Source organism: Nelumbo nucifera, chromosome 8 (genome assembly GCF_055504915.1).
Source record: "Nelumbo nucifera cultivar China Antique chromosome 8, China Antique-T2T, whole genome shotgun sequence".
Classification (NCBI taxonomy): Eukaryota; Viridiplantae; Streptophyta; class Magnoliopsida; order Proteales; family Nelumbonaceae; genus Nelumbo; species Nelumbo nucifera.
The window spans coordinates 21,467,083-21,479,389 of record NC_142656.1 but is presented as its reverse complement, the minus strand read 5'-3'; the positions used below and the strand labels follow the sequence as shown (position 1 = coordinate 21,479,389).

At 38.0% G+C, this 12,307-nt stretch overlaps 1 protein-coding gene across 8 annotated transcripts in view; it reads left to right on the top strand.

The window, feature by feature from the left end:
- LOC104610729 (formin-like protein 18) overlaps positions 1 to 12,307 on the top strand; it is a 99,807-nt gene that overhangs the window by 14,934 nt on the left and 72,566 nt on the right. For all 8 annotated transcript variants that reach the window (XM_088893396.1, XM_019199984.2, XM_010277483.3 and 5 more), the window contains exons 7-11: positions 236 to 334; positions 506 to 547; positions 9,498 to 9,578; positions 9,660 to 9,710; positions 9,813 to 9,894. In XM_088893396.1, coding sequence (XP_088749522.1) covers positions 236 to 334; positions 506 to 547; positions 9,498 to 9,578; positions 9,660 to 9,710; positions 9,813 to 9,894 — 355 coding nt within the window. The remainder of the gene's footprint in view (positions 1 to 235; positions 335 to 505; positions 548 to 9,497; positions 9,579 to 9,659; positions 9,711 to 9,812; positions 9,895 to 12,307) is intronic.

The window sequence follows — 12,307 nt, the reverse complement described above, 5'->3', positions numbered from 1 at the left end:
AGTTAGGGCATGCCTCTTTGTAACTTTAAGCCTGTTTGTTCAAGTTCCTGGATAATGTGTACTGTCTCTTTCTTCCATAATCTCTTTGTCACCTAGTGCCTGACTGCCTGGGCTAGCATTGGCTGCCTTCTTTCACATAGAAACTGTATTCTTCCCAGTTACATTATGTGGCGATAAAACAGTTTTTTGGATTGATCCTCCCTCGTGTTCTTGTGTTTTCATTGGTATTGTACAGAGTTCAGTGCTTGCATTGGATGAGTCGGCAATGGATATTGATCAGGTTGATAACCTAATTAAGTTTTGCCCAACAAAAGAGGAGATGGATAAATTGAAGGTAGAGAGTTATTTCGAACTATTGTTCTTTTGCTTTATAAATCGGGACTCCTATATATATGTATATTTCTGTTTCATTTCTTCTATCTTCCCTATTGTCCTTGAGATTAAAAAAGTGAGGTACTGTTGACAATTACAGTCTCCTATTCTTACTGATCCTTTCCATGTGCAGGGCTATGATGGGGACAAGGAAAATTTAGGGAGATGCGAACAGGTTTAGTTGGCTTCTATTTCCTCTTCTTTCTTTCTTTTTTTCTTTTTTATTCATATTAATCTTTATCTTTCTAGTCATGGCAATTTTATAAATTCTTTAGTATTCATTAAAATTGTCGGTTGTTAGGTTAATAAAGCAGTATGATTTGATGGTTTTGTCTGGTTAATGTTTCATCATTATTATCATCATCCATGCCTTATCTCAACTATATGGAGTCCGCTACATGAATCCTGTTTTGCCAGTCCAATATGTTTAATACCATATCCATTTTAAATTATTGGTGCTTAAATCATTTCTTACTACTTCTATCCATGCCCTTTTTGGTCTACCCCTTGCCCTTCTAGCCGTTCAACTTGTAACAAATCAATTCTTCTTATGGGTGCTGTTGATAGTCTTCTATGCTGACCAAGCCATCTTAGTTTACTTGTCTCCTATTGGAGCTACTCCTAGGTTCCTATGAATAACTTCATTTTTGATCCTATCCTTTCTAGTTTTTCTACTCATCCATCTCAGCATACACATTTCTGCCACATTCATTTTCTGGTCATGTTGTTTCTTGACTGCCCAACACTCCTCCATACAACACATCTGGCTTTACAACTGTCTTATAGAATTTTCCTTTTAATCTAAGTGGTATTCACCTATCACATACAACTCCCCTCCATTTTACCCATCTTGTTTCTAAGGCATTTGTCCATAAGCTTAATTTTGTAATTTGTATTTAATCCTTTGTTAGTTTCATTTTATCAATTAAAACAACATCATTAGAAAATAACATGCATCATGGGACCTCCTCCTAAATATGTTTTGTTTGGTTGATTTTTATCTTCTCTAAATACCTACTAAAGCTTCGCTTGGGGGTGGGGGGTAGGAATGAAAGAAAACTAATTATAATCTATAATTTTTCAGTGGAATAAGTTCTGTCATTTTTTTTTTGATAACACTAAAAGCTGTCTTGGCACTGAACAGAATGAAATGGTGGAGCAGGATTCATTTAGTTGACTCTATATAGTTGGGACAAGGGTTAGATGAATATTAAAATGTGTTTTATCAATGTAAAAGGAAACCACATCATATCCAGAGTTTTGTATCACATCAAACCAATGGAAGTGCTTTCTGCCATAGAAAGAAGATGGAGATTACAGTTCACGATTGAAGCGAAGAAGCCGATACTAGAAGAAGGAAGAAGTAGAAAAATTTCAATTTTGAAACTAAGAGAAAGGAAGAACAACTATCTTCTTAATAGAAGAAGCTACACGTTGGCTGAAAGGATTCATTGGTTTAGCATTTATTTCAGTGAAGAAAATCAGTTGGATGAGTTATTGGAACTTCAAGGGAGAAAATATCATGTGGTTCTAAAATGTAATCAGAATGGTTGGTTTGTGGCTGTAACTGAGGTCTGTGGTAACAATAGAAAACATTTGGTTTGTCTTGCAGAAGGAAAACATGGATTGGGGTGGAGGCTGTTTACTCAGAACTTCAAGATTTTCTGTCATTGAAAGCTGATAAATTGATCGAAGGAGAAGACCCCAAGAACACCCATGAAGAGCTAGAAAATGAAGTGATTGTTGGCAGTGTCAATAAGGTACAAAAGCTGGTCTTGGATGGAAATAGAGAATGATGGGAGAGGAGACTGGTGTTGGAAGCAGGTAGAGATGTTTTGGACTGGGGGATTATTTTGAACGTTCTGAAAAAGAACTTCAAGTGGTTACAGGTGTGTTGGTCTTCCCTTTTGATAAAAGAAAAGCATTACTGGTTGTTGGAGAAAGAACAGTAGAGTTCGACAGCTTTGAAACTGAGTCAGGTGAGATAAGTGGGGTCAAGCCTGATTCTCGTGTGAACAGGCTGCCACAAAGTACTGATATTATTGATGGAGAGTCTGGTGATGTAGTTCTCTAGAGATTAGTGGATAGAGAGGTTGCGATCGGGAGAACAGAAGAAGAAAAGCAAAGATAAGGAGAAGTTTCAAAGATTGGGGACAAGAATAGAGAGAGAGAAAGAGTAGAGCAGAGTCAAAAGGACCAAGAAGTCAAGGAATTAGTACAAAATGGGAAGGTGAATATCAATAAATTGGTGGAGAAGGAAGTCGAGATAGGAAAGTCTCTCGGTTTAATTTTTTGGTGAGGGGAAGGCTTTGCGAAAATAGTATTTGAGAAGTTTGAAAAATAGAAGAGAAAAAGAAAAGGGAAGAACATTTAGAAATAATCAAGGGGTGCGATGAGGAAGGGGGAGAAGAGGAGGGATTGCTCGAGATTGAGTGATCTTGGGGTTGGTGGGAAGATAGGTAGATGGGGAGTAAGTTGGGGTTTTGTAGAGAAGATGGGCCCCATAGGCTGTTTATCCTTTTTTATCTTTTTATGTTCTTTGCTGTAATGGGCCTTAATCTGGGCCCTTATTTTTCTTATGTTATGTTTTTAGTTTTCTGCCCAACCACGGCCTTTCCTATAAATTACTAAAGTTTAACTTAATGAAATGGGATTAGGGGTGTAAGAGGAGATTATGTTCGGAAATCTCTCTCTGAACCCTAGTTGCTGCCACCTTCTTCTTCCTCTTCTCTCTTCTTGAAACCTGATTTCTGCTACTTTATATTGATTCTCTGCAACATTTTAAACAGTCCCTTCATTTCAAAAGGTTGTTTTTCTTCTTGGTATTAGAGCAGGCTCGTCTTCTTCTCTTTTCACCTCTTTTTTCCCATACACAGTGTGTATGGAGAACTGAATCGGATGAATAGTTAAAGAAACCTGTTTCAGTCCAGTTGTTAGTGGTTTTTGGAGAGAAGGGGACTGGTTTTGTTGTCGTCCTAACAGATTCAAGTGTGTTGCCCGAAACCCTAATTTTCTGGAGAAATCGGATTGTAGGCCCCATGGGGAGTTTGACCTAGGCACTCAGTGACTGGAAGTCTTCTTTTCCTTCATCTTGAAGATCAATTCAAGTGGATTGGTGTTCTGTGAAGTCTACAAGGTGCGGCTGAGATTTCTTTGTTTCTCTCGGGTTCCGGGTGACGCAGTTAACAGGTACAACTGCATAGAGGTTGACTCACAACACAGTTTTTCTTCTGTTTTCATTTGTTGTTATTCGAAGGTGTTAGAAGTTATTTTTGAAGTATTTTAAGAAGATGAACCCTTCAGAAGTTGAAAACAAGCATGTTGCTGAATCCGGACAGGTTCCAGGAGCCTTTGTTGACTCTCTACTGGCTGTGACCACAGTCAAGCTAGATGGAACTAATTATCTAGCTTGGTCACAATCAGTAAAAATTCATATTTGCAGTAGAGGCAAATGGGGTTTTATCTCCAGGAGCAAAAGGGCTCTCTCGAAAGATGACCCATTATATGAAAAATGGATGCAGGAAAATTATACTATTATTTGTTGGCTTGTGAACTCAATGCAATCTCAGATTAGTCAACACTATTTGTGGATGAATTCAACAAAGGAAATTTGGGATAGTGTTGCTGAAATCTATTCCCAGAAATTAAATGTAGCCAGGGCTTACAAGTTGAGGAGTGATGTGAAGAATTTGAGATAGGGGAGAAACCTTTAGCTGTTTATTTCTCAATACTGAAGTCTCTATGGCAATAAATTGATTTGATAGAAGCTGTAGCTTGGGACACCACTAATGATGTTGAGACCTACATGAAACTTGTTGGGAGAAACAGGGTGTTTGAGTTTTTGACAGGGCTGAATCTAGAGTATGACATCACAAAGCAAAATATCTTATCCAATGATAGTGTTTCACTGTCTCAAGTCTATGCCTTGGTAAGTAGTGAAGAAAGCAGGAGACTTGTCCAGGTTCAAGGGGCTGGTCTAAATGATCGCTTTGCTAATATGGGAGTGAAACCTAAGGGAGTTACAGGAACTTCAAGTGGCTCAGGGAAGAAAGAAATTATTTGTGAGTAATGTAAGAAACCAAAACACACTAAAGACAAGAGTTGGAAATTGCATCCTGAGCTTCTTCCTCCTCGGTTTCAAAAGAAGTCTGATAATATGAAGGCAGGGAGTGCCAATATTGCTGCTGGTCCAGATAGTGACAGATGCCTAACTGAAGAGAAGACTTCTAGCGAGCAGTTATTAGCTATGAATGCAGAGTATGAGAAGTTTGGAAGGATGATCAATCACCTAGAGGGTGTGGCTTCTTCTTCGAACCCTCCAGGAAATTCAACCTCTTCTGCATTTGCTCATTAAGGTATACGGGCTTTTGCCAATCATGCAACTATTTCAGGTAATCGTACGATCTCTTGGATTATTGATTCTGGTGCTTTTGATCATATGACTAGCCTTTCCACTTTGTTTGTTTCTTATGATTTACTTCCTGGCCGAGACAAAATCACCCTAGCCGATGGCTCTCTTGCCCCTATCTCCGGCAAGGGAACCATCAAGGCTACAAATTCCTTGGTACTTCCTTCTGCTCTTCATATACCCAAGCTAAATACAAATTTGTTATCTGTAAGTAGCCTAAGTAAGCCTTTGAACTGCTGTGTAACCTTCCTACTTATTGTGTTTTTCAGGATCTAGAAGTGATTGGGAGTGGCCATGAGGTGAATGGAATATATCTGCTAGACACTCCTGGACAGAGCCATGGACAACCTCGAAAGGTTGCTTTTGGATCTACATCTACAGATTCTATTAGTCGAGTCATGTTATGTCATTTTTGTTTGGGTTATCCTTCTTTTTCTGCATTAAGTCATTTATTCCCAAAACTGTTTAAAGGGAATTAGTCTGTCCAGTCTTCATTGTGAGTCTTGTGAGTTGTCAAAACATTGTAGAAGCAAGTATCCTTTGAGTAATAAAAGATCTTCTCCATTCCATATTGTGCACTCTGATGTGTGGGGGCCTTACCACTTACCTTCTATGGGTGGTCACAAATATTTTATTTTGTTCATTGATGATTTTTTCACGGTTCACTTGGATATTTTTGATGAAGTTCCGTGATGAAGTTCCCAGACTTGTGAGGCAATTCCATGAATTTGTTCTAACCCAGTTTGATAGTAGAATTAAAATTTTAGATCTGACAATGCAAAAGAATATTTTGAGAAAAATCTGACCTACTATATCACCGATTTAGGGGTTATTCACCAAAGCTCCTGTGTTAGGACCCCAAAACAGAATGGAGTTGCTGAAAGAAAAAATCAGCATATTGTTGAAGTTGCAAGAAGTATCCTATTTGCCTCACATGTCCCTACAAAATTTTGGGGTGATGTTGTTCTCACTACAACTTACCTAATCAACCGTATGCCATCTAGGGTTTTAGGGTTTAAGTCTCCCATTAGTCAGTTCATGCATGCTCCTAAGGACACTCACATGGCGGTAGCAGAGCGGATTCTGTGTTATTTGAAGGGTTCTCCTGGAAAGGGAATTTTATTTGCTAAGCATGGTCATATGAAACTTGAAGCCTATATAGATGCTGATTGGGCCGGAAATATTAATGATAGAAGATCTACCTCTGGATACTGTAGCTTGGTGGCAAGTAATATTGTCTCTTGGAGAAGCAAGAAACAACCAGTTGCCAGATCTTCAGCTTAAACTGAATACAGAGCCATGGCTCATGGAGTTTCTGAACTACTATGGCTTAGATCGTTGATGGAGGAACTGAGTATTGAGCATGATAAGCCATTGATGTTATACTGTGATAATCAGGCTGCCATCAACATTTTCTCACAATCTAGTGCAACATGACAGAACCAAACATATTGAAGTTGATTGACACTTCATTCGAGAAAGAGTGGCTTCTGGATAAGTGTGTCTACCTTTCATCACTTCTGAAGGACAGTTAGCTGATTTCCTCACCAAGGGCATTCCCAAGGCTAAACTTCAGCATGATACTGGCAAGCTTGGCATGATTGACTTCTATGCTCAGGTTGAGGGGGAGTGTAGAGAAGATGGGCTGAATGGCCCATAGGTTGTTTATCCTTTTTTATCTTTTTATGTTCTTTGCTGTAATGGGCCTTAATATGGGCCCTTATTTTTCTTATGTCATGTTTTTAATTTTTTGCCCAACCAGGGGCCTCTCTGTAAAATACTAAAGTTTAACTTAATGAAATGGGATTAGGGGTGTAAGAGGAGATTATGTTCGAAAATCTCTCTCTAAACCCTAGTTGCCGCCACCTTCTTCTTCATCTTCTCTCTTGTTGAAACCTGTTTTCTGCTACTTTCTATTGATTCTCTGCAACCTTTTAAACAGTCCTTTCATTTCAAAAGGCTGTTTTTCTTCTAGTTTACAATGGGTTTGAGAGAAGGAAGAAGGAGGGAGGAGAATGGGTGGAGCATTGAATATTTGATAGCAGGAATGGGCAATCTGATCAATACCCCAAAGCTGATTTGATTGAAAATTTATGGAATTTCCTTGATTTTTGCCTTGTAATGCAGAATCCTTCATGTTAAAGCTTTGAGAATGTATTTGGTGTATCATCTAGACAACCAAGGGTGTTAGGATGTAATTTTTTCTTGATTCTTCAAAAGAAAAAAAAATAAAATAAAAAAAAAACAATGTAGAACTACTATATTGTTAGCTATCCAAGTTCATGTACAAAATGTTCAAGTTTTACAATCCAGTCCTATACGAGGTATTCCCCAAACCAGATTGTCTCTTGTGACTCCTGATTTGGCTGGGGAATTAGATTGACTGTTGGATGATCTAGGTGTCCACCTGAATGAGCAATTTGGGTTGGTAGCCAGAACTCTAGCTTCTTTAGTTAGAAATATAAGCTATTGAGGTACCACATTCCCAGTCTTTAACAAGTTTATTACTACTTGACAATCACTCTCAACCATTAGCTCCATGCATTGGGATGATAATGCAAGTTTTAGACCTTGGATTAGTGCTATCAATTCTGACTTTAAAGAATTTCCAACACCAGGAGGCCTGAAGAAACTTAAGGAGGGTGCTTCCCTTGTTGTCTCTAATTACTCCCCTGATCCCTGGAGTTCCTGTGTTGCCTAGGATGCATTCGGCAAAGTTCAGCTTTGTTCTGTCCATCTCTTGTGCTTCCCATTCCTTAATTCTTTGTTGTCTCCTTAGATGTCTGCTATGATCTGCCAACCTCTCAAATGGTCATATGTAGTGACCCCCTTTGGTTTCATAGGTAGTCAAAACCTATGATACCCGGATACCGTTTAAGGGTGGCATATCGTGTCCAATCATGCCCTTGCCATATCAGGGTAACATTAGTCGAAACCCAATTGATGATTCTTACCATAGTGAGATCGATCAAATTGTGTATAATTTGTTCCTTTTTCTCAAAAATTCTGGTATTCCTTTTCTAGTTGAAGTTCTGGTATTACTTCCTCCCCAAATGCTTAAGAAAATTGCTTCTCTAATAGTTTCCCATAGGATTTTCTGCCTTATTGTGTGACAAGTAATCGATTGAGTAGAGAACAGCTTACATATGAACAATGGTAATACCCATGATACCCATAAAAGAAGAAAAAGTGTTTCTATGTCCCCCAAATACTTGAGAAAATTGCTTCTCTAATAGTTTCCCATAGAATTTTCTGCCTTCTTGTGTGACAAGGGACCAATTGAGTAGAGAAAAGCTTACATATGAACAATGGTAATGCCCATGATACCCAAAAGGGAAGAAAAAGTGTTTCTATATCTGAGATGCAGATGGACAAGATAAGAAGAGGTGATTCATACTCTCCCTGCTCTTAAAATGTAGGAAATCTCTTCAATCATAAATCTGAAATAAGAAAATTTTGTGAATGCTTAAAGTATTTATTTGAAGTTGTCATCTGTTAGGTTGATAAAGCAATTGGTGTTGATGGTTTCATCTAGTTAACTTTGCCTTTTTTTGAAGAAGAAGAAGAGGGGGAGGGGGGGTAAAAGAAAAGCTAATTAGAATCTATAAATTGTCAGTAGAATAAATTATTTGAATTGTTTGCTTTTGATAAGTAACATAGTAAAATTATGTGAATAAAATTAGAGATATTTTGGCTTAAGAAAACAGATATGAAAAAGTCTATTTACCTTTATTCTCTACACTCCCCCTTAACCATTTTATAGTATTTGAATAGTCACCTTCAATGGTTAGAGCAGACTAGCCTTTATCTTAAGCAATTTGAAGACCTGTGCGCACAGCCAAGATTTCTGCTTTTGTAGAATCAGCAACCCCAATTGGCCCACTAAAAGCCCACTCATTGCTACATTTCCTTCCCCTGAATACTCCACCTATTCCCACAGCTCCGAGATTACCCATGGCACTACCATCAAAATTTAGTTCAAGCTCTGATTTCACTCTTGCATAGAGTACTCTAGATCTGTTTAAAGATCTGTGTCAACAAAAGAGAATTTCTCCCAAGTTTTTTTGCACATCATTCAAAGAAAGTCCTTTAAACTCTACAGCAACAAAACCCCACAGGTTGCCCATGAAAGATTTATGAGAAAGCAAATCTTCAAAAGTTCTGGATCTGTTTCTAACAGACAATTGTTTCTTTCTTCCCAAACACATCACATCATTGCTTTATGATAAAATCAATAAAAAAATGGGTCGGTTAATAGGCATGGTTGCTCCAAACCAGCCGGGATTCAGGGGGTTTGTAGCAACTCGCTGGACAAGAATCAGTAATGCAAAAGAGGAGGTGCAAGAACAAGGAAGATGATGAACATCCATCCTTAAGGGGTGTTGTCGAAAAATGAATACTCCCACCCCCAGGGAGTATATTTTATTAAGTGGGCACATATGTGTACATTTACAATATTTGCCCTTGAGACGTTAAACAATTACAAGGAGAAGTAAATGTCTGCACTGTGGATCCAAATGAATAACAATGGTCCATTCTTTAGCTTGTTTTATTTGATTCTCTGTGCAATCATCTATCCAACTCTTATGAACTTTCATTGTGCTTTGACCTTTAATGAGTGAAACTACATGGTTGCCATCCTGCATGCGAATTTAAACTTGCTTTGAGAGATATACTTTTTTTTTTTTTTAAATTGCCTGGGTCATTTATGTAACAGTTCTTCTTAGAGATGATGAAAGTGCCACGAGTGGAATCTAAGCTCAGAGTGTTCTCGTTTAAGATACAGTTTCCTTTCCAGGTCAGAGTGTAATGTATTAAGTATTGTCTTTTTCTAGCATTTCCTGTTGCTAGCTGTTTTTAGATCTGGTTATATTTTCAGGTTTCTGACCTTAGAGTCAGTCTGAATGTTGTTAATGCTGCATCAAACGAGGCAAGTTTTTTCTCTTACTTTTCTATTAATTTTCTTTGAGTTAATTGTGTTCCTATGAAGATTTACATCTTATAAACTACTGTGATCAAAATGTTCCTTCAGATAAAGAGTTCTATGAGATTGAAGAGTATCATGAAAACAATTCTTCAACTGGGAAATGCGTTGAATCACGGAACTGCAAGGGGTAAGTTGAAGTTTGATTGGTTTATATCCATTTTGGGATATATGAGAAATTTTATTTTATTTTTCAACAGAATTAATACAATATACAGTTACTGATAAGAAAACAGGTGGCAAAGATAGTAATATAGTTGCTAATGATGAAGATATCCCCTCCCCTCTTTTGTTTGAATGAAAGTTAACTTTCTTTTTCAGAAAATCCCATGTCTATTGTAAGCAGCACCCCACATAATTTCCAAGTGCAAAGCATGATCCCTAAAGGAACATTAATGTATATTCGACCATTAGGCATTTCAAACAACTGTAGAAGGACTAGGGGTTATAAAGGGAATTCTTGCAAAAGGAAGCAATATTACTAAATTCTTTATACTCATGACATTGCCTATTGAAAAATTCTTCTGTTGGAAAATCTTGACCTTGCCCTTGTTAACCAAGAACACTGTATCAACTTCCATAGTTGCTTCAGTCACAACCTAAGTAACCCTGAAGCAATTTACCGAGTATAGAGTCCATTATTACTTAGAGTGCCTGCCTCTTGTTTAAAATATTAGCTGTAATCATTTCATAGTCTGATTGTGCAATTTCATCAGAAGTTGAGGCAGGAAAGGTGGTTTAACAGGCCTTCTGACCAGAGGTTTCAGGGAAGAGGGAGGGGAAATGACAGGAGGGAGTTTACAAAACAGAAGTGCTACTGGGTGGAAGGGATGGATGGGAATAAGGTCTGAAAAAGTTTAGGGAGCTGGAGACTGTTCTCTTGGAGGGAGAATTGAGTCAATTTCAATGAGAGTTTGCGAGAGGGAGGAAGGGGTGCTTTGTGGACATGGCTAGGCTTTTGGCCTGGTCGGTGGAAAGAAAAGTGACTCTATAGGCAGAGGATGAATGTTTTTAATCGTAGATGGCAGTGGGGAGGTTAAAAGAAAACAATATTTAGAAGCCTGCTTGGTTGGTGTGATGGAAAGTGGAAATTGATCTCTCAGTGGAGGATTTGCAGGTTTGGGGCCTTTGGGTATTGAAGAATGGGGTTTTACATTGGGGGTGAGGGTTAGGAGGATGGCAGGAAATGAATTCCTCTTCATCTTACCTTCGGTGGTTGAAGCCCAAACCACGAATTTTCCATGTGATTTTCCTTATTTCTTCCATGGCTTATCTGCTGGTAGCTCTTATATTTTGGCTTCCACCCCTTGCACTATCATTTAAACCCTAGGCCAAATGTAGTAACTCTTTGGATCATAGTTGTCAAGGCGCCTAGGTGACCACAGGGTGCCCAGTCGCTTAGGCACCTAGGCGGTGGAATTTGAAATTATAAAATAAAGATCCCTAACCCTTCTTAAGCTGCTGTTTTAGTTTTTTATACTGACCAATATACTGTATACTGGTTATTAGCAATAAATTCATTCAAATAAAACATAAATTCCATCATATACATCATAACCTGTTTCAGGAACAAAAAAGGAGGAATGTAGCAAAAAAAAGAGAAAAATAAGGGGGCAGAGCCCCTGTTTTGTTCCCAAATATTATTTCTTAAAAAGTAAAAAAAAAAAAACAAACATAGGATTAGAGGACATGGAGCAAAAAAGAAAAATAGGAGTAAGAGACTTGAATCGTGTTTAAGGTGGCAGAGGCCCTGTTTCAGGCTAATAAGAAGGGAGAATGCTGCGAAAAAAGGAGAGAAAAATAAAGGAACAGAGCCCCTGTTTTGTCCAAAACAAAAGCATTATTAAAAAGTAGTGCAAAAAAATACAGGAAAGTTTTAGAAAGTTGGGGTGCAGCCCCTGTTTCGTTTCCAAAAGTTTTTTTTTATTTTTTTTATTTTTTTTTTAAATAGAAAATAAAATACTGGAGTGCTGGGTTGATTTGAGGAAGGAGGAGGAGGAGGAGGTTGAAGAGGTGGAGCCCCTGTTTCATCCCAAAAAAGTAAGAAATAAAAGGACCACAGAACAATTGGACTGTTGAAGGGGAAGAAGAAACTTGCCGGGAGGTCTTGGATGACTTGGACCGAGTCCTTGGTTTCTCTTCTCAGTCTCGGTTTAGAATGCAAACCCAAAGAAACTTTCGTAGCTTTAGTAAATGTAAAACAAGAGTAAACAGAGGAAGAAGAAGAATTTGTTATATGTATTCATCAATCTCATATGTATATATACAAGTTACAAATTCTATGTTAGGAAAGAAGACTAATTAAATTCCTACAACCCCTCAAGCTGGAGCATAGATATTAATCATGCCCTGCTTGTTACAAAGATAATCAACCCGGACCCCATTAAGAGCCTTCGTGAAGATATCTCCCAGTTGTTCTCCTATTTTCACATAACCTGTGGAAATCAAACCTTGTTGAATCTTTTCACGAACGAAATGGCAATCAATCTCGATATGCTTAATTCGTTCATGAAAAACAGGATTAGATGCAATGTGAAGAGCAG